Here is a 23,132-nt window from a genome sequence, read left to right as displayed (position 1 = left end):
TATCTTTACTTATTGCCACATTCCAATCACTTTGAAACAAGTGAAAAATGATTAACCAAATTCTCTTATTATTACAAGGTTTTTTTTCTTCCACTTTTCTTTTTGAGTTCTTCACTGTACAAGCTTAATACCACATACACCAATCTATATACCATTAATTTTACTAATCGTTCTTATTTACAAATATTTGGTAAAACCTTTATTCATTTCAACAGTACTTAAACCAACCTTGCAACTATTTAAACATAAAACACTTGAATATTCGAAAATACGTAATAGCAAAAAATGTCCTGTTTCTTTTCTTTCACCCCAAAAGGTAAAACCTGTTTTAAGTACTTATTTTTCTTTTGACATAATTCCCTGCGAATTTCTCTTTTTTTTTTTTACTTCTTTCAATACTTAAATACTGTATAATATCATAAAACTATGGTCCCCAAGTACACAATTGTTATACAGTGTAACAAGTACGGATAACAAGTACAAATACTAAAAGGTCGTCATTAACCCTAACTTTACAACATGGAGGGATCAAAGCAGAGTGGAAGGAAGGAAGGAAGGATGGAAGGAAGGTGAAGGAAGAGGAAAAGATGAGAAAGGGAGTTCATCTAGTACTTGGTATGGTTGTAGTTTTCATGCAGGTCTTGGTGTAGGATCCAGATTTCCTCGTGTTGTTGGTTGTTTTCGTCGTTGTTGTTGTTGTGTCTGGTTGGGGCCTGCCTTGTTTTGCTGCTGCTGCTTGGTTCAATTCTGTTCGCGTTGCAGTTAGTGGTCGTAGTGGGTGTTCGTGGTGCGGAGGCACTGCTGCTGCTGCTGGCTAGTGGCTGCTGTTCCCTGCTGCTGGAGACAGGGAGCTGGGATATGGGTAGGACGTCGATCGCCTCTTGTTGCAAGAGGCTGCCTAAGGCAGGGATGGGGGTGGAGTGACGGCTGCCAGTCTGTAAAGGGGTACAGACAGACAGATAAGCAAGAGGGCCTCTTTACCAGTGTTTCCCAACCCTCTAATGGGGGACCACCAGACAGTTCACATTTCTGTTCTAGACCTGCACTAAGTGAGGTGAATTAGTTGAGTTAGTGCAAGGCTGGAATAAAAGCCTGTAAAACCATAACCAGTGCATTAGTTCGGTTAAACCTCCTTTTGACCATCTGTCAATACTACAGCCTCTAACCGACTGCACTTTTCTCACCAACTGTGGTCGAGCGGTTGCTTCATGGTCGGTCCTGCGGCGGGGAGATTGTCCATTTGGAGAGCCAGAGAAGACGATGAAGTCCTCCTTGGACTGAGCAATCTGCAACACATAGAAATACACCCGGCAGAAAAGGTCAACCTCATGGTATGTGTGTGAGAAAGAGAATGATAGAGAAAAAGTGTGTGTGTGTGTGTGTGTGTGTGTGTGCGTGTGCGCGTGCGTGCGTGCGTGCGTGCGTGCATGGTACCTTGCTGATGTCTGGCTCTGACTTGCTGGAGAACATGATCTGTAACTCCCTGATCAGATCAGTCTTGTTGTAAGAACACAGACTCACATGGTCCCCATCTACAACACTGCAATCACACACAGTATAGTACAACATCAGCACAATCACACTACAGTACAGTACAATCACACTACGGTACAGGACAACATCAGTACAATCACACTACGGTACAGTACAACATCAGCACAATCACACTACAGTACAGTGCAATCACACTACAGGACAACATCAGTACAATCACACTACAGTACAGCATCAGTACAATCACACTACACTACAGTACAGCATCAGTACAATCACACTACACTACAGTACAACATCAGCACAATCACACTATTACAACATCAGTACAATCACACTACAGTACAGGACAACATCAGTACAATCACACTACACTACAACATCAGTACAATCACACTACAGTACAACATCCGTACAATCACACTACAGTACAGTACAATCACACTACAGTACAGGACAACATCAGTACAATCACACTACAGTACAGCATCAGTACAATCACACTACACTACAGTACAACATCAGCACAATCACACTATTACAACATCAGTACAATCACACTACACTACAAAATCAGTGCAATCACACTACAGTACAACATCAGTACAATCACACTACAGTACAACATCCGTACAATCACACACTACAGTACAGGAAAGTACAACATCAGTACAATCACACACTACAGTACAGGAAAGTACAACATCAGTATAATCACAGTACAGTACACTACAACATCAGTACAATCACACTACAGTACAACATCAGCACAATCACACTATTACAACATCAGTACAATCACACTACACTACAAAATCAGTGCAATCACACTACAGTACAACATCAGTACAATCACACTACAGTACAACATCAGTACAATCACACACTACAGTACAGGAAAGTACAACATCAGTACAATCACACACTACAGTACAACATCAGTATAATCACACTACAGTACAGTACAACATCAGTATAATCACACTACAGTACAGTACAGTATAACATCAGTACAATCACACTACAGTACATTACAGTACAACATCAGTATAATCACTCTACAGTACAGTACACTACAGTACAACATCAGTACAATCACACTACAGTACAAAATCAGTACAATCACACTACAGCACAGTACAGTACAACATCAGTACAATCACACTACAGTACAGTAAAGTACAACATCAGTATAATCACAGTACAGTACACTACAACATCAGTACAATCACACTACAGTACAACATCAGTACAATCACACTACAGTACAGTAAAGTACAACATCAGTATAATCACAGTACAGTACACTACAGTACAACATCAGTACAATCACACTACAGTACAACATCAGTACAATCACACTACAGTACAATCACACTACAGTACAGGACAACATCAGTACAATCACACTACAGTACAACAGTACAATCACACTACGGTACAGGACAACATCAGTACAATCACACTACAGTACAAAATCAGTACAATCACACTACAGTACAGTACAACATCAGTACAATCACAGTACAGAACAGTACAACATCAGTACAATCACACTACAGTACAACATCAGTACAATCACACTACAGTACAGAATGCTCATCAGTACAGTACAAGATCAGAACACTACACTACACTGACCCCTGCTGGATGGTCTCAGCAATACTCCATTCTATCACACATTTGTGACACGTTTCAGGATACTAGGTGTATGTCACAAGTCACTACCTCAAAGGAGAGGCATTTGAATGCAAACATTTATTTTTTATCAAACTGCGTTTTTGGGCAGAAATGCCTTCTGAAACGTGAACTTTCATGTGCCTTAATAACAAACTTGTATTCCTTCCGTAAATACGGATACCATTGTTAAATTAAGAGCCTAGTTGGTTTAGCAATGGACAAAGTCAGGAACCTTCCCACTAGCCATGATTGGCTGAGATAATTGATGGGCTGGACATGCCGGGAGATGAGTTTGTATTGGTCTGTCATGTAGAATGCTTCAGTCTATAACATGAGCTGTTCAGTATGTGTTGATAGTCCTTTCTACCGTGTACTTTTTTAACAATAGAACGTTGGCCAATCGAGAACTACAAAAGTTTTGCTACTTTTCGCAACAACATCAATGCCCTAAATTTAGTAGGCGATCTCGACAAATCAGTTGCAAAAAGTGATGGGCTACTTTCTGCACATGCCATGGTCAATGTGAACCGGAGTGACTTGACACAATGCTGGCCAAACAAGTTAAATGGTTCCAGTCTGCGGTGAAGCATTCATCCATGTATACGGGTAAGAGTTTAGCTACATTTTCAAATATTAGAAGTTTATAATTTTGTCAGAAAGTCATTTTCATTGCAAGTTAAAGCATATGTTAGCTAGCTGGCTACCTAGCTAACGTTACGTGTTCGAGCTGTGTAGTAATGTTATTTGAATCAGAAATCCATTTGCATTGCTAATTATAGCCTAATGTTAGCTAGCTAACATTGAACCTAGTTGGTTAGCTTTAGCTACCTGCAGATTCATACTACAGCTATGACAATGTTTGTATTGGTAGTAGTATGAGCTGGGATTATGCCGGTTCATTGTTTAGCTAGCCAGCTACATGTCTACAACACTAAGCCAGATGATTACATGACCCATCAAGTTAGCCAGGTGTGTCTGGGGGTGATTACAGCCATCTATTGTATTTCATGAACATGTGTACATGTCTAGACAATAGTGACCCATCCACCTAGCTTGATGTGGCTGGGGGTGGTTATAGCATTTCCTTCACATGACCCATCAATTTAGACAAGTGTGTCTGGTAAGCATCATCTATTTTTTTTTATCTGGACACTTTATGTTTTTGATATTGCTACTATGCAAGTAACCATTTCACTGTACCGTTTACACCTTCTGTATCCTGTGTATGTGACAAATAAACGTATATATTATTTGATATAGTGTGTTTACCAGAGACGGTAATGTAAAGAACAACATGACCTGCACCAAAGTCAAAATAGGATATAGACCAAGGACTAGATCAAGTGTATTTTTACCTGGAGTTTATCCTTATTGGTGGCTACTACTTGTACCACTTTAAGTCTTGAAATCTTTGGTTGTTTACTAAACTACTCACTCTGTTAAGTACATAACCTCACATGTGAATCCTTAAAGAGATGGGTGGGGTTAAGGCTTAAGAGGGTGTGAATGATCCTGAATGGGAGTAGACGAAGAAGAGCTCTCCAGTGAGGTTACAAGTTTATGAACTTTCAAAGCAGAATTACTTTCCCATTGTTCCTCAACTGCAGTGTATTATATACCATTTTCTAGCTCTGAGTCTCTACTTTTATCCAATATAAAAAACACCATCATTTTGCTACTTAAGACCAAATCTAGGCACTGGTCACATTTCATCGAGGCTAGAACACAGCATGCTACATGATATCAATAACATACTAGTGGTTGCATCATATAAACTAATTTTACTGGAAAACAATACTAAATGGATACTTCCCAAAAGTGTCAAATGAACGGCTCAGGTTAACATCACTGACCTCGGAGTATTGCCGTTGCTGATGAAGAGGACATCAGTGCTGGACAATGACCCTGCAGGCAAGAAAAGGACAACATGAATAACCATTATGGCTATTCAAACTCAAAAGGTAGGGTAAACTTTACAACAGTAGTGAAAAACACTGATTTATCCTACCTTCTCTGAGAGAATCTCCACAGCTCCAGTTGGAGGCGGGGTTTCCCTTCTTTCGTGGGCTGGTATTGGCTCATCTCCACATGCTACTGTCCTACCCCTTCCTGCTGCCGCCCCCTTTACAAGAGCCAATGGTTGAGAGAGGGAAGGTCCCACCTCGGAACTTCAACAGGTGCCTGTTAATCTCTGATGAGGAGGGAAACACATGGACATTTAGGACTATTAAACTATTCTCTCTATCCACCTATACAATTACCAATCTACCTTCCTCCCAACCAGGCAAACAAGCAGTCTACCTATCATCCATCAATCCAAAATACATAAGACAAACACAAATTCAATCCAGATGAACACTATAGGGCCAAACCGATCCAAGCAAGCCGAGCTGTACTGAGCTGGCCTCGTAACGCATCCACCATAGTTGCTGGACCCGTGCTGGAAAGAACAATGTGAAAAGAAACTATCTGAGCCATTACAGGTCGGGTCGGCCCTATAGTGTAATTCAGGCAATAGTGGAGTGTGTACCCACTGTGTGTACCCATGCCCTCTGCCACGGAGTGTGCCGTGGCAGAGGGCATCCCTGCAGGACGGCTTTGTTGACCAGGATACTGAGAGCAGCCTTGACCACCGCTCGCTGGCCCGAGCTCGTTTGCTAGGTGATACCCGGTGTCACCCGGGAGACGATGGCCTACTCCACGTGAAGGACCACCACTATGTTCCAGAGCCGGGCCAGCCACCTGGAGGAACACAGATACAGAAATAACAGAATGAAGTCGCCCAAACCACGGATCTTAGTTTTGTCAGTTTTGTGTTTTCTGGCCCAGATGATGATCCTAGATCTGTTCCTAAGGTAGCAGTGTCTTCCTGTGACTGACCTTGTGGAGCAGCATAATCCAAGATTACTGAACAGAATGAGGCAAGTATAACTCTAGTTTTATAACAACATTTAGAAATATTATTTGTGTGTGCGTGTGCGTGTGCGTGTGTGCGCGTGCGCGTGTGCGTGTGCGTGTGCGTGTGCGTGTGTGTGTGTGTGTGTGTGCGTGTGCGTGTGTACCAGGAAGATGTAGTTCTGAAGCAGCTGAAGAGGCATGAGGGATTCCAGGGCCAGCTCATCCAGGCACGACTCTGACAGGCCTGTCAAGAAACACAAAAACCGACAGGAAATGAGCAGATCACAACACACACACACACACACACACACACACACACACACACACACACACACACACACACACACACACACACACACGCATGCAGACACATAGACATATGAACACACACACACACAATTTCAGCTACGCTGTCTCAGTGTCAGAAACTAGAGGAATCTTCCCTGTGCTGTCAAAACACAGTGTTCTAAGCAGATGAGCCAGCCAGTATTACACAGCAGAAAGAGAAACAGCTAGCTAAAGCTTCCCAAGCAACGCTACAACACTCTGGCAGTGGGTGGATAGGGGATCAATAAAGACCCGAATCAGGTACACACACACACACACACACACACACACACACACACACACACACACACACACACACACACACACACACACGTTAACAACAGCACCACACTGTATAAAAAACACACAATACATGCTATACTCAAGCACACACACATATGCATACCGACAATAAATACAGCACAAAAACTTAAACCTCCACATACTGTGTCTAGACAACTTTACTTCAACATTACACATTTACACAGTTGATACTTTAAAGGTTCTGTAAGCACACACACAGAGTGCACCCACCCACGCACCCACTCCCTTAGAGGTGACAACGAAGACAAACCCAAAACCCATCGGGGGTGCTGATCTTCACTGACACAGAAACCAGACACATTTCTCTAAATATGCCAAACTCTCTCCCTCCCTCCTTCCATATCTCATCCATAATGCATCCCCATTTCCACTGTTCTCTTTCTCTTTCATCCCACCCTTCACTACGGATTCCCTCCCTTACTCTCTTGTACTTGTGTTTTGATAAAGCGATTGCTCCAGGAGGATTCCCACAGATGGTTTCCCCTTAACGTGTTAAACTGAGGACAGACCCCTCCTCCTCTCCATTGTCTGAGCTCAGACAGACTGGATGATCTTTCCCCTGGCTAGACTAGATTTCACTCCGTCGGTTCAGACTCTATGTAACGAGTCAATCATTCACTAGTCTCTTGTAACATCTGTCATAGCGTTGACTATCATTAAATGTGAAGACTGTATATTATCAAATCAATTCTCTATGTGTCATTTAATAACACGATTAAACTAATCATGTCACTTTAATTAACGAGGAAGTCGGGGCACCACGGGAAAATGTTTAAAGAGTATTTATTTCCCGAATTAACTCTTCCGATATTTTCATATCTTATCGATTACAGTCACTTATTAATGTATTATTACCTCATCAGTCTCATTACTGAAAGTTGCACACCCTTGGATATCTGCACGAACCCTAACATAAATCAGGAATCAGCGATATACAAATTGGCTTAATTATTTTATTTACTAACTAATCAATCTAATCAATCACAGAATTACATAAAAACACACACAATTGGTCATACATTGGTTACTGACATGATAGAAAAGTCCCTAGTGGGCTAAGCCGATATGACGGCTTGGTAGACAAAGGAAAGGGTTGGGGACAGCTCAAGAGTGGGAAACTCAGTGCTGATAACTACACTCATAGAAATTGCTAATACCTTGAACATGAACAACCGCTCGTTCGAAAAGAAATTGCAATTTACATATTTACGAGTGTAGGTCTTGCTGTCCCACTCTGCGATTGCCGGTCCGTCTGCTGGATATTAGTTCATCAGAGAGTCTCTGGTTGTTTAACTCTGGTCGCCGTGTCCTTTGTAGCTCTGTTATAATGGATACGTCAACGTACCCTGTAGTTCTTAGAGTTGTTCTCTTAGAGTAGATGCTCCCGCCATTGTCGGTATTCTCGTCCTAGACTTACGTATATTTTCAGCTGCGGACTGATAAAGGTCACGGTCTAGGATTTACTTCTTCAGTAGTGATCGATAGTTTCAGAGTTTATCCATTTCAACTTGGGGACTACGTCCCGGCGTTATCTTGGCTCTAGTTTGTAGATTTCTTAAACATTCGTGATGTCTGGCTGACCGTGGGTCTCTTTGGCATAAGTAGTACTTCTTCTCTGTTGAAAGTTTCAGAGTTCCAGCCATTTCAACGTGGGAACTCCCGTCCCTGCGTTTTTTGACTAATGTAAATGTTGTCAGGAGTCCTTTATAAGCACTCGCCTTGGAGGGCAGTTCCATCCCTTTTGTCCCAATGTCTGTGCTCACGTGGGCGTGGTTACTGACTGGGAAAAACTTTACATGAAAGACAATTCTCATTTTGGAGGCTAAAATCACATTTCATCTTCATATTTGTGAGAAGTAGTTTCACAACATGTAGATGTAAATCTGAGAAATACATTGTGAAAGCTCTTAAAGATACAATGTTTCCGTTATAACGTCTTCAATCACCACACAGTAAATGTTGGACAAGATTATTGTTTAAATACCCACGGACCATTCCAACTGGTTGGAATACAGAAATATTGTTACATTAGTGTCACGTTCTGACCATAGTTCTTGTGTGTTTTGCTTGTTTTAGTGTTGGTCAGGACGTGAGCTGGGTGGGCATTCTATGTTGTGTGTCTAGTTTGTCTGTTTCTATGTTTGGCCTAATATGGTTCTCAATCAGAGGCAGGTGTTTTGTGTTGTCTCTGATTGGGAATCATATATAGGTGGCTTGTTTTGTGTTGGGGATTTGTGGGTGGTTGTTTCCTGTCTCTGTGTTTTCTCTGCACCAGCTAGGACTGTATCGGCTTGCCACATTTTGATATTGCTGTAGTGTTCACAGTTCGTATTATTAAATATGTTGAGCACCAACTACGCTGCGTCTTGGTCCGATCCCTGCTACACCTCCTCTTCAGACGAAGAGGAGGAAGGCTGCCGTTACAATTAGAAAAGCTTTTGAGGTTACCCTACTGCAAAGTCTTTCTCTGTGGTAACAAAGGGATTCTCAACTTTCCTTTTGGCAGAGTGGGGAACGGAGTTTCAGTATTTACGACCGTCATAAAACAGTCGACTTCCCGCTCTCCCCCTCTATGAGAGAGAGCACGCTGTAGAGCGGACCTACTGTAACCTGATCCTTCAGCTCTTCACAGGAGAGTCATGACACAGCATTAACATTGAAATGTTCAAATTGGAATAGTTGATTTGGTTCTGGGTGCCGAGATTAGTCATTCATAGACAGGACACATTGGGGAGTTTGTCCAAACAATGTGACCGGGAAATTGCCTCCTTGGAGAAATATAATATATTATATACTAATCGACTCAATTATAGAGCGTTAAAGGGCTCTATTCAATCTGTACAGATTCCGCAATAGAAATGTAAAGGTAATTTCCGACTGAGTCGACATATTCAGCATTTATTGTGAATGCAGTCTCCACTAAAGCGGGAACATTGCCTTTAAATTTCAATCACGCTGTAAAGCTGAACATCCGTGATGTGGATTGAATAGAGCCCAACTTGTGTGTGTGTGTGTGTGTGTGTGTGTTTATTTTGGGCAGCCTCTCAGTGTGGTGTGTTGTGATTGGGCCAAGCTCAATTAGGCTCGTGTCCCAGCCATCTCCAGCTTGGCCCGGTCACACCTTTGGACAGGACCCAGGGAAGAGTGTCATCCAACAGAGCTGCCCTGTGTAAAGATGTGTGTGATACAGAAATAGAAAGAGAGTGATAGAGAGAGATTGTGTGTGTGTGTGAGTATGCGTGGGCTTGTGTGTGTGTGTGTGTGTGTGTGTGTGTGTGTGTGTGTGTGTGTCTATGACCTTTGCTACACCAGCTGCAATGCCAGGTGCCTGGAAACGCCCTGATATCAATAATCAGCTATCAAGGAGTCAATTATTTCCAAAATGATTCATCCAACAGTCACTGCAATTCAGCTTTTACCTGTGAATGTGAATACAACTAAATTAAACTTTATTGACAGTCATTCATAAGACAACCCTTTCTTTTTTTATTTTACAGCCTGCTATTCATCTACTATTTACTCCTAAATGTCCAATTAAATAGTTAGTAACATTGAGAGATAATAGAGGGCCGGTGATTCATTCAGTGAATCAAATGAAAAGATTTTTCTTAAGACCCATACTTCCCATAGTGATTGAACTTAAACTGTAAGAGCGATTTATCAGAGAGAATAAGAAAGATTCACAATTATATAAGCGATTCAGTTCAGCAGGGAGTCACTGGGTGCTTGGTCTTCCGTTGGGTGCCATCCATTCCATCATGCTGACAAGGGGAAATTCAAACTTGAATCAGGAGGTGGTCAGGAGGCGGTCAGGGACAGCAGCTGTTTGGACCGTGTTGAGTTACAGCTCAAAATAGACTGCAACACCTCGGTAAACTTGGCTCTGGTTGGGGGATACGTCTAAAATAACAGACAAGGCCCTGCTCACTGCCTGAGACAGGGACCAACTTGCATTCTCTCTGTTTGGGATATCCTTTAGAGTAGAGATAGTGGGCTAGTCGGGATATCCTATAGAGATAGCGAGCTAGTCGGGATATCTTTTAGAGATAGCGGGCTAGTCGGGATATCCTTTAGAGATAGCGGGCTAGTCGGGATATCCTTTCGAGATAGCAGGCTAGTCGAGATATTCTTTAGAGATAGCGGGCTAGTTGGGATATCCTTTAGAGATAGAGGGCTAGAAGTGATATCCTTTAGAGATAGCGGGCTAGTTGGTATATCCTTTAGAGATAGCGGGCTAATTGGGATATCCTTTAGAGATAGAGGGCTAGAAGTGATATCCTTTAGAGATAGTGGGCTAGTTGGGCTTTAGAGATAGCGGGCTAGTTGGGCTTTAGAGATAGCGGGCTAGCTGGGATATCCTTTAGAGATAGAGGGCTAGTCGTGATATCCTTTAGAGATAGCGGGCTAGTTGGGCTTTAGAGATAGCGGGCTAGTTGGGATATCCTTTAGAGATAGCGTGCTAAGCTACTGTAACCGATGTGAAATGGCTAGCTAGTTAGCGGTGGTGCGCGCTAATAGCGTTTCAATCGGTGATGTCACTCGCTCTGAGACCTGAAGTAGTTGTTCCCCTTGCTCTGCAAGAGCCGCGGCTTTTGTGGCGCGATGGTTAACGATGCTTCGTGGGTGTCAGTTGTTGATGTGTGCAGAGGGTCCCTGGTTTGAGTCCGGGTCTTGGCGAGGGGACGAAGGAAGTTAAACTGTTAAATTGATGCTGTTGCTGCGGAAAAGGAGGTGGTCAAAAGGGGGGTGAGTGTAACGGATGTGAAATGGCTAGCTAGTTAGCGGTGGTGCGCACTAATAGCGTTTCAATCAGTGACGTCACTCGCTCTGAGACCTGAAGTAGTTGTTCCCCTTGCTCTGCAAGAGCCACGGCTTTTGTGGCGCGATGGGTAACGATGCTTCGTGGGTGTCAGTTGTTGATGTGTGCAGAGAGTCCCTGGTTCGAGTCCGGCTAGGGGACGGACGAAAGTTAAACTGTTACACTACACTGTGGTAAACATCAACATCAATAGCTGAGGCCATGTTAAAGTCATATTAGAAATTATAATAGGATAATAGGATAAGAAGTGAATCAAATGAATGACAATCATTACAGCTCCTTACCTATGAGGACAGAGAGCATGCTAGCAGGGTTGTGGTTTCCAGTCAAATCAGCTTATTAAACCATACAGAGAGAAGTTCCTGATGGTGTGTTTGTGAGTCTATATGTATAGTACTGTACGTTTTTCAGTATACCTCCTAATGTCTGAGACAACAGTACATGATCAGTGTCCCAGTACCTTGAAGCCCCTGGCAGCAGTGATGTGTGCAGTGGTCCAGCCCTCACAGTTGTCCTGGTTGAGCAAGGTGCTAGACAGGACCGGGATCGTGGCAGGACCAGGACTATGGGTACAGTCAGGGTTAGGGTCATGGTGTGGGTACAGTCAGGGTTAGGGTCATGGTGTGGGTACAGTCAGGGTCATGGTGTGGGTACAGTCAGGGTTAGGGTCATGGTGTGGGTACAGTCAGGGTTGGGGTCATGGTGTGGGTACAGTCAGGGTTAGGGTCATGGTGTGGGTACAGTCAGGGTTAGGGTCATGGTGTGGGTACAGTCAGGGTCATGGTGTGGGTACAGTCAGGGTCAGGGTCATGGTGTGGGTACAGTCAGGGTCATGGTGTGGGTACAGTCAGGGGCAGGGTCATGGTGTGGGTACAGTCAGGGTTAGGGTCATGGTGTGGGTACAGTCAGGGTCATGGTGTGGGTACAGTCAGGGTCAGGGTCATGGTGTGGGTACAGTCAGGGTCATGGTGTGGGTACAGTCAGGGTTAGGGTCATGGTGTGGGTACAGTCAGGGTCATGGTGTGGGTACAGTCAGGGTCATGGTGTGGGTACAGTCAGGGTCATGGTGTGGGTACAGTCAGGGTTAGGGTCATGGTGTGGGTACAGTCAGGGTCATGGTGTGGGTACAGTCAGGGTCATGGTGTGGGTACAGTCAGGGTTAGGGTCATGGTGTGGGTACAGTCAGGGTCATGGTGTGGGTACAGTCAGGTTCATGGTGTGGGTACAGTTAGGGTCATGGTGTGGGTACAGTCAGGGTCATGGTGTGGGTACAGTCAGGGGCAGGGTCATGGTGTGGGTACAGTCAGGGGCAGGGTCATGGTGTGGGTACAGTCAGGGTCATGGTGTGGGTACAGTCAGGGTCATGGTGTGGGTACAGTCAGGGGCAGGGTCATGGTGTGGGTACAGTCAGGGTCATGGTGTGGGTACAGTCAGGGTCATGGTGTGGGTACAGTCAGGGGCAGGGTGGCAGAGGAGGAGCTGCAGGGTGTCCACATGTCTCAAGCTGAACGCCTCGTGGAGAGCCTTGCAGCTGTCCTGTGGATCACACACACATATTAGCATTGGGACGCACACACACGCACACACACGCGCACGCACACACACGCGCACGCACACAAAGAAATTATCCAACTACACACACTCAAACCTTTTCACACAAAATTGGTAATGCTTTCTGTGCAATATTAGTCAATATAATTTCTACAAATGTGATATGACAAAAATAGCCCAGTGGAGCTGTGTAAGTAGGCAGTTGCCCGGGGACAACAATGTGGTGGCTATTCACAGAGGGGAGTCACCAATTATAACGGAACTGTCTAACTATAAAACTAAACTTAACACATTCATAAATCATTGTCAAGAACAATAAGTCATATGCCATATAGTTGCTATAGAGACACAGGAAACCTATATGTGAAATGCGTTGAACCATGATCACAGACTTTATATTGGCTCTGTTGGTTTCTGGTCCTATGCTATGTTGTAAAGGTCCTTGTGTTGTGACGCAAATGTAATAGTGAATTCCCTTGGAGGGAAACAGTGTTTTGAAGGGTATTTATTCTAGTGACAGGACGCCACGACTCGCCTATCAGACTTGAAAACCCAGTAGCTTTCTGTGATCTTGATTGTTTGTTCAAAAACAGTCCTGAGTGTGACAATAACAGACAGTTGAGTAAATGAGAGGACAAAAGAGTGAGTCATTAGAGAGACAATAACAGACAGTCTGAAAACAGGGGAACTGGGGGGACTGCAGAGGACAACAGGGCACAGCTGAGAACATCTGGGGCTAGTTGGGGACATTATGGGACAAAATAGGCCAGTTGGTGACTTACGGTGGTGGCTCTTGAGCGGTCGGCCCTGGCATTGAGCAAGGCACTGGTACAGTCCAGCCTGTCGGCTCTGCTGGCCATGAACAGAGGGTTCTTTCCCCCAATGGCCTTTTGGTCCACATCAGCCCCACCGAACACCAGGGCCTCCACACACCTGGACATGGGACACACACAGGAGAAGAGGTTAGGTTACACACAACAATGTAGTGAAACTCTGCGAAATTAAAGGTTTTGGTAACATCTCTGTGCTGTCAAACTGTCAACCTCTCTCTGTATTGTGAGAGCAGACATACAGTACTGCTCTGAGGATGTTGAGTTGAGGCAGGCCAATGAAGGTCTTTGTGTGTGTTTTTGGGTTTACTATGCTTGTGGGGACCAGAAGTAAAACAAGGAAAATATGGACAAGTGAGGACATTTAGCAGGTCCCCACAAGGAAAAAGGCTATTTTAGGCTCAGGGGTTAGGTTTAGGATTAGGGTTACAACTAGGCTTTGAGGTTTAGGGGTTAGGGCAGGGGTGGGCAAAATATTTGGCTCGAGGGCCACATCGGGATTTTGAAATTCAACGGAGGGACGCATTTTTTGGGGGACCAATTGTTTGTTAAAATCAATTTGCGGGGGCCTCCTGAGTAGCGCAATTGGCCCAGCGTTGTCCGGGTTCCTTGTCCCATTGTGCTCTAGCGACTCCTGTGGCGGGTCGGGCGCATGCCCACTGACACGGTCGCCAGGTGTACGGTGTTTCCTCTGACACATTGGTGCGGCTGGCTTCTGGGTTAAGCGGGCATTGTGTCAAGAAGCAGTGCGGCTTGGCTAGGTCGTGTTTCGGAGGACGCACGGCTCTAGACTTTCGTCTCTCCCGAGTCTGTACGGGAGTTGCAGCGATGGGACAAGATTGTAACTACCAATTGGATACCACAAAATTTATAATAATAAAGAAAAAGGTAATTTAGGTAATCTCACGGGCCAGATTGAAGTGCTCGGCTTGGCTGTACTTTGCCCACCCTTGGGTTAGGGTTAGGTTAAGAGGCTAATTAGGGATAGGGGTTAGATTTAGGAGTTAGGTTTAGGGGTTAGGTTTAGGCCTGGGGGTAGATTTAGGAGTTAGTGTTAGGTTTAGGGGTTAGATTTAGGAGTTAGGGTTAGGTTTAGGGCTAGGGGTTAGGTTTAGGGCTAGGGGTTAGGTTTAGGAGTTAGGGTTAGGTTTAGGGGATTGGGGATTGGGGTTAAGGTTAGGTTTAGGTTTAGGGGATTGGGGTTAAGGTTAGGTTTAGGGCTAGGGGTTAGGGAAAATATGATTTTGACTAGGAATCAATTGTTTGGTCCCCAGAAGGATAGTAAAACAAATAATAGAGGGGGAAAGCCGATCGGCACGCTGACTGTCACATCACACACAGAATACATTACTATACATTACTGTAGCCCTGGTAATATACTGTATGCTCTGCCCAGGGACAGGATTAAGGCCTACTTCAGCTGCCTTTCTTCAATTTCCACACTCAACAGAGCATGCTATTGGCCCTGGGCTGGCAATGTGTGCCCAGTGCAGCACTGCTACCATAAAGGAAAAGGCCTCCCAGTGACTCCTGTTTCTTGGGTGTCCACACAGCGGCGTGAGACCATGGGTGGCACCATTGAGGACATCTCCATGTTGATGTATTCAATTTTCTTCGTTTACTGGTAAACAAACTGAAAGGGTGCATAGTGCCACCTGTAGTGTGTTTGTTTGAACAGGTACCTAGGTACTGCCACCTGCAGTTATAGAATGTTTGCTCACAAGTATAATTCATTGGCTGATCCCTCCTGATGACACGGATGGAATCTTGTGATCCTTCCTTAACCCATAGGACGTCCCACCCGGTTGACTACTTCAAAATGGTGCAAGTCCTCAATGGCGCTGCCCATGCTAAAACAAGCTTTGGACCCTAGAGTCCTCTATCATTCTCTATGCCCTAAACCAGGGGTGGGCTTTATCATAGATCTGTGCCTAAGGGCAACTTCTACTCGGAGCCACCAGCCAAACACGGAGAGGACACTATATTTAACATGTACAGTAACACTATGATATGTAACACTTTCCGTGACATTTGACAGCTGTATGTGATACAATATCTGAGAAACACTTTCTGTCAGTTTATTGGAGGGACAAATACTGAGCCAACAGTACCAGTGGCTCTATCTGGAACCAGACCAGCCCTTTCCTGCAGTCAATGTCCAAAAGCGCCCTGTTTGGCCTCATGGGTGGAATGTTATTCATATATTTCATAATTAAAAACAACAAAAATATGTTGTTTCTATGTCAAACGATTTTGTTATATTTCAGTCTTTTGTGATGTATATAAAGTCTAATATTGAGATGCAAACTCAAAATGTAATACATTTCAACTCTGTATCTGACATGTCTTCTTTTTGTAAGCCTATAACCAGGTGTGTGAGGTGTATACTTTTGTTTCAAAGTAGACTTGTTTAAGACTACCAAGAAACACTCTGTGTGATGCTGATTTATCCCAGTAAAAGGTTAAAGGGGCTGCTGTATATAGCAGGGGTTGATGAAAGAAGAGGGGTTAGTTGTGTTGTGGACCAACCTGTGGTGTCCATGTGAGGGGGCAAAGTGTAAAGGCGTAAATCCGTTTAAATCAGAAACATCAGTAGACACCCCCGAAGTCAGCAGCAGGTTAACGCAGTCTGAGAAAGAGGGGGGGGGGGGACAGGGGTAAGAGAGGGGGAGAGAGAAGTAACCATTTCTCAGTGCTGTGCTTTCTCTGTATTCTTTAAATGACATGATGATAGTAGGTTTAACAGTTAACCTTCAGTACTGTTTATGGATCAATGATCCTTGAATGACAGAACAATATCAAACATGACAGAAAGGCCTCAAATCTTAGCTGCAATAGGTACTGTGTGTGCGTGTGTGTGTGTGAATGTGTGTGTGTGTGCGTGCGTGTATTCCCCCAAGAGTGGAACAGCAGGGGGTTTCTCTGAGACACTTGAGTGAGCAGGCATCTCTGTCCCTTGAGGCCACATTTCCCATGTTGTCTATCTACAGTACTTCTGTGCTTAATGTCGATTACAATAACCATATTGACTAATATGAATGGATTCTGAATATCTTCGAGAGACTGCACCCATAGAATTGCATATAGAACACTAATACTACAATATCACAACTACAGTAGTAATTTAACAGGATCTCATTGTGTTCAAATACCCATACTAACATACTGTATACTACATACTTAATGAGTATATACTACACACTATATACTATTAGATCATTTTAGTATACTGTAAACGAACGGGATCCTTTCAGTTGAGCGTACTCAGCACTTCGCCTGTCTACCGGAAGTAGATGTTGCTATGCAACCTCTTACTAGCTTGTTAGCATAGCAAATTACTAGCTAGACATTATACGACTTCAGGTGTCTTCGTAAATTCAATCTGGAGTGCCAGAGTGCGCCCTGGACCTTCGTAAATTCAGAGCTTTGTCAGATTGTCCGTTCGTAAATTTGGAGCACACACTGTACGTTCCTCTGGCCGAGGAGTAGGGTTGATCCGAGTGTTCTGACCTCACCACTGCAATGAAGCACCTAAGCTAACTGGCTAATGTTTGCTAGCTTGCTAGCTACTTCCAGACACAAATGAGAGAACACCTCACTCTGACCATTTTACTTGCCCTAACAGAGGTGGTTAGCCCATTTTCAGAAGAATTGCATTACGGGCCCTAAAAGCACGGAAATAGTGTGCACTGCTTGTATACTTTGTATTTTGGCGAATTTAGTACGACATCCAGGAACATTTGGCATACTAACTATATCCATACTATGACCAATAGGCATACTACATACTCAATTTACGTCACAAATAGTACGGTTAGTGAGGTTAGTATGAGTATTCGAACACAGCTTATGACTGTCCCACTGTACCTGAGCGTCCATTTTGAGCAGCAGAAAACAAGGCAGAGGCTGGGTGGTCTTCAAGGAGACTAATATTATCCGTTGGATCTCGGTTAAGCAGCATTGACAATAAAGTGACATTTCCTGGGAAGCAGCTTGGAGGAGCAGGGGGCGCCCGTCGTCCAGGGCAACGGGCCCACCGCAGTTTAGCGAGGGAACTATGGAGGGACGCCAGCCTAACGGGAGTTAGAGGGGACACAAGGTTGAACATGGCAGAGAAGCTTTGATAGAGAGGAGAAGGGGAATGAGGGCGATGAACACCACAACACCTGAGTTCCACAACACAGTCTGGTTAGAGCTCAAAAGACAATGAATGCATGAATCTATACTGAACAAAAATATAAAAAATACAAAAATATGAACGCAACATGCTACAATTTTAAAGATTTTACCGAGTTACAGTTCATATAAGGAAATCAGTCAATTTAAATAAATGAATTAGGCCCTAATCTATGGATTTGACATGACTGGGCAGGGGTGCAGCCATGGGTGGTTCTGGGAGGGCATAGGCACACCCACTCAGGAGCCAGGGCCAGCCAATCTGAATTTGTTTTTCACTACAAAAGGGCTTTATTACAGACAAAAATACACCTCAGTTTCATCAGCTGACAGGTGGCTAGTCTCAGACGATCCCGCAGGTGAAGAAGTCAAATGTGGAGGTTCTGGCTGGTGTGTTTACATGTGGTCTGCGGTTGTGAGGCCGGATGGACGTACTGCCAAATTCTCTAAAATGAGGAGGCAGCTTATGGTAAATAAATTAATATGAAATTCTCTGGCAACAGCTCTAGTGGACATTCCTGCACTCAGCATGCCAGTTGCCAATCCCTCAAAACTAGTGTTGTGTTGTGTGACAAAACTGCACATTTTAGAGTGGCTTTTTATTGTCCGCAGCACAAGGTGCATTACTGTGTAATGATCATGCTGTTTAACCAGCTTCATCATATACCACACCTGTCAGGTAGATGGATTATTTTGGCAAAGGAGAAATGCTCATTAACAGGGATGTAAACAAATTTCTGCACAAAATTTGAGAGAAATAAGCTTTTTAGGAGTGTGTCAATGTACAGATCTGGGGAAGGGCGACAAAACATTTCTGCAGCATTGAAGGTCCCCAAGAACACAGTGGCCTCCATCATTCTTAAATGGAAGAAGTTTGTAACCACCAAGACTCTTCCAAGAGCTGGCTGCCCGGCCAAACTAAGCAATCGGGGAAGAAGGGCCTTGGTCAGGGAGGTAACCAAGAACCTAATGGTCACTCTGACAGAAACTCCCCAAATACAGGTGTGCCAAGCTTGTAGCGTCATACCCAAGAAGCCTCGAGGCTGTAATTGCTGCCAAAGGTGCTTCAACAAAGTACTGAGTAAAGGGTCTGAATACTTATATAAATGTGATATTTCAATTTTGTATTTTAATACATTTTCAAAAATGTAAGAAAAACAGTTTTTGCTTTGTCATTATGCTGTGTTGTGTGTAGATGAGGGGGAAAATGACTTAATCAGTTTTAGAATAAGGCTGTAATGTAACAAAAGGTGGAAAAAGTCAAGGGGTCTGAATACTTTCCGAATGCACTTTAGAACTTAAATTTGCAATTAAAAAGCACAGTATTGTATAACGCTAATATGTAGCAAAATGCTAAACTCTACTCTATGGATGGGGTGGGAGGGAAAGTGAAGGCCATTGTTAGCTACAATGCTATAAAGGAACGCCATGGGTTATTTGGCACTTCTCGGGACATGCAGGTGAAAAGCGTTCAGTTTAGAGCAAAAAGAGCTGAAGACCTTTAGATTACCCCCTTGTCTGAAAGACTGAAAAGGAGAGGGGGAGGAAAGGAATGGAAGTGTCTTTCATTATTTTTAACGACATCAGCGGTTGACAGCCATTACCGTTGCGCTTTCCAAGACGTCTGACTAAGTTACTGTTTTGGGATACTGAAGTAACAGAAACTACTGGTGACATTAAAGCTGGTGTTCAGTTTGGTCTTTTGAGGTGAGAGTCAAATCTGTGTCACTGCTGTGGAGGAAGAGTTAGTATGGTGAAGTTGTAGTATAGTCTTAATAGAAGTTAATAGAAGTCTTAATAGAAGTATTCTAGGTAATGATGATATTTTAGCCATCATATTGTAACATTAAGACAAATTTTACTTGTAAGAGGTCTGACGTGAACCTTACCCTAAAATGATGATATATCCCTTCATGAAATAAATGGAATCAGTAGAGAAAACGAACACATTCGTCCTTTGTTTCAGTCAAAATTCTCTAAAGCACTTTTCTCATCCATACACATTGGGATAAAATCGAAATAAAACAAACAGGACTTGCGTCAACTTCTCTACTCGATTGCTTGAAATGTGTTATGAAATGTGTTTTTTCAACCAATTGCGACAATAAACCCATGTTGCAATATAAACAGAAGCAAGACTATTACATTCATAGCACTACAAACATCCACATGAAACTGTAAGTACATCATAACATACAGAGTGGAGGAATATGGAGTTGAAACAGGAAGGAAAATGGAATGGACAGGGGTCAGAGGGAGGAGGTAGTGTGTGTATGGAGAGGGGTGATGATGATGAAGAGGAAGAAGCATGCTAGTGGACTGGGGATGAGGGGAGAGAGCAGCCTCTGGCATCAGCTTCAGAGAGGAGGGGGTTACTCACAGGAGCCCTACATACTCATCTGAACGGGGAAAACTTAGCCTCAAAACCTCATTGCCTCAAATAACACTGGAGTAACACTCCTCGAGCTAGCTAGCCTAGCTATTGACCCTTTACCCTGCAGGCACATGATATTGGCCTGCCACTAGTCAGTTTACAGCTGCTAGCTGGGGGATAACGTGTCATAATAGGACTCTGGTGAAGCAGGGAGACGACAGGCTCCAGAAGGAGGAGGATTAAGTATGCGTACAGGGAGATCAGGTCTCAAGCAGTGGTCGGTTTAGGGCCGAGAGGGATAGAGTCACTGCAACAATGAGCAAGAGTTAACTTGCCTGACCCTGCTCTTTTGTGTTCTCCTTTGGACTCCTGTGGTTAAAGCAGGTTCCTTATGGCCTAAATCCTACGTTAGGCTAGGCTAACCTAGCATTGGAAAGATAGTTGGAGCGGAGAGGTAGAGGCAGTAAGGGGAGAGCGGTAGGGGGAGTGTGGTGCCCCTTTACCTGATGCTGTTGCCAGGGGGCTGCCTGGGGCTACGGGATGGAACGCTAGCGAAGGAGGAGGGGTTTATGGAGGAGGGGCTACTGACAGTGATGGCAGCGCTGGCGGGGGGGCACTCTGCACACGTGGTCTGGTGCGGCCCCCTCACCCCCCTTGCGGGAGGGCAGGCACCCACCTGAAACGCCGTCAAGGCTGGGACCAGGTCCAGGGCGGGTTTGGGCGGCAGCTGGGGCGTGCCGGGTTTTAACCCCGCCCCGGGGGAGCGGCTGCTGTCCCCCACCACTTTGATGGGCGGGTGGGGAGGGGAGGGGGTCTGGGAGAGGCCCGGCTTTTTGGGCGGGATGGGGGGCGGGTTTCCCCGGTCGATCCTCGCCACTGTGGGGGACTTGAGGCCGATGGGGTGGCCCAGGCGGCCAGGGAAGGGCCCCCCTTCTGAGGTGGAGTGGGGCAGGCCGGGACGGAGGGCTCCGGGGCCCCCTGCTGGGGGGCTGGTGAAGCGTGAGAGGACCTGCGTGACGGTGTGTCGCGCTTGCTGCTTGGCGGCAAAGTTGTCTCGGTTGGTGGGGGATAGGTCACGGGTCGGCGGGCTGCTCTGGGAGGATGTGCCGTTTTGGTCCTGCTCCTGGAACTTGTAGCGGGCAGCCTGGACACGAGGGCTCACCCCCATGGGCAGGGCTGAGGTGGGGGCAGGGGAGTGTAACCCACCGTGGGGCGTCTGGCCCTCGGCTCCATTCTCCCCTGTTTGAAGAAGTCCTCCTGAGCTGCTGTGGACCAGCCCCCGGCCTGCGCTGGGCGTCTTGGGCAGGCTGAGGCCTGCGTAGTTGGTGGGAGTGGGTTTGACAGGGATGGTGAGGGGGCTCGGCTTCTTCTGCCCCTCGGCCTCTGGAGGGGGCAGGTCCGTTTGGCAGGAGGCCGTCTGGGAACTGACTGGGTCTGTGGCCACAGCAACAGATGCTGTGTGTTTGGGAGGTGGGGGGTTGGTGGTAGCGGTGGGATCCACAGCAGTAGCTGCAGCCGGTTGGGCTGGGATACCGGCTTTACCATCCTTACCGTCTTTAACGTCCTTACCATCCTTACCATCCCGTTCAGTCCTGAGCTGCTCTACCTGCCGGCGCAGGCTCAGGCTCTCTGTCTCCTCTCGGCCCAGCCTGGCACGCAGCTGCTCGCACTCAGTGTCCAGCTCTGACAGCTGCTTCTCCATCTTGGCCTCCATCTGCTGTCCACGCAGCCTCTCTGCCGTCAGCTCCTCCTGCAGCCGCCCGGCCAAGCGGCCCTCCTCATCCAGCCGGGCAGAAATCTCGTCGAAGCGCTGCGACTCCTCCACCACGCGCGTCGCCAGCTGCTTGCACTCCCTCACCAGCATCATAACCATGTGCTTGTTCTTCTCCCGCTCGTCCTTCAGCTGGGCGGTTAGTTTACGGTGCTCCTGCTCCAGACTATGCAGCTGTAGCTTCTCCATCTCCAGCTGAGAGATAGATAGACCACAAGTTAGTCAGAGGAGATGTCGTTTAGAAAACACACACATACTATATGTCAGACAGACAGAACGACCCACAGCTATCCCAAACTGTAATACTGTAACTCTTATCCCAAACATCAATACTGTAACTCTTACCCCCTCTATACCCCCTCAGTCACGCGTCAGAACATACTAATACAAACGCCCAGATCACACCTACACCAACAGTCAGGAGCTCAGATTATCTACAGTAAACTCACTTTTCAGCAACACACAAACACATGTCAGTCAGAACATACACACACACACGCCCAGATCACACCTACACTAAACATCTCAGATATAGCTAGGGCACCCACATCTGGTATATCCTTCACACCACAAACCTCATGTCACATTCACGCCCCCACATGACATGACAGTATACATTGCATTCGGAAAGTATTCAGACCCCTCCATTTTTCCACATTTTGTCACGTTACAGCATTATTCTAAAGCTGATTAAAACATTTTTTCCCCTCATCAATCTACACACGATACCCCATAATGACAAAGCAAAAACAGTTTTTATTTTTTTATTTTGCAAATGTATTAAATGTTTTAAAAGAAATACTTTATTTATATAAGTATTCAGACCCTTTGCTATGATACTCGCAATTGATCTCAGGTGCATCTTGTTTCCATTGATCATTATTGAGA

At 45.1% G+C, this 23,132-nt stretch overlaps 1 protein-coding gene across 1 annotated transcript in view; it reads right to left on the bottom strand.

The window, feature by feature from the left end:
- Positions 1 to 1,195: 1,195 nt before the first annotated feature.
- The window catches only part of LOC120065881 (cortactin-binding protein 2-like), a 40,870-nt gene continuing 18,933 nt past the window's right edge, over positions 1,196 to 23,132 (bottom strand). Inside the window, 13 exon segments of the mRNA XM_039016925.1 lie at positions 1,196 to 1,286; positions 1,435 to 1,540; positions 5,028 to 5,079; positions 5,183 to 5,365; positions 5,709 to 5,916; positions 6,237 to 6,316; positions 12,003 to 13,078; positions 13,876 to 14,026; positions 16,453 to 16,552; positions 17,791 to 17,907; positions 17,910 to 17,996; positions 20,977 to 21,002; positions 21,004 to 22,439. Of these exon segments, the coding sequence (XP_038872853.1) occupies positions 12,956 to 13,078; positions 13,876 to 14,026; positions 16,453 to 16,552; positions 17,791 to 17,907; positions 17,910 to 17,996; positions 20,977 to 21,002; positions 21,004 to 22,439 (2,040 nt within the window). The 3' untranslated portion in view covers positions 1,196 to 1,286; positions 1,435 to 1,540; positions 5,028 to 5,079; ... (2 more) ...; positions 6,237 to 6,316; positions 12,003 to 12,955.

This window comes from Salvelinus namaycush, chromosome 21, assembly GCF_016432855.1.
Source record: "Salvelinus namaycush isolate Seneca chromosome 21, SaNama_1.0, whole genome shotgun sequence".
Taxonomy (NCBI): Eukaryota; Metazoa; Chordata; class Actinopteri; order Salmoniformes; family Salmonidae; genus Salvelinus; species Salvelinus namaycush.
This window is presented reverse-complemented; position numbering and strand designations above follow the sequence as displayed.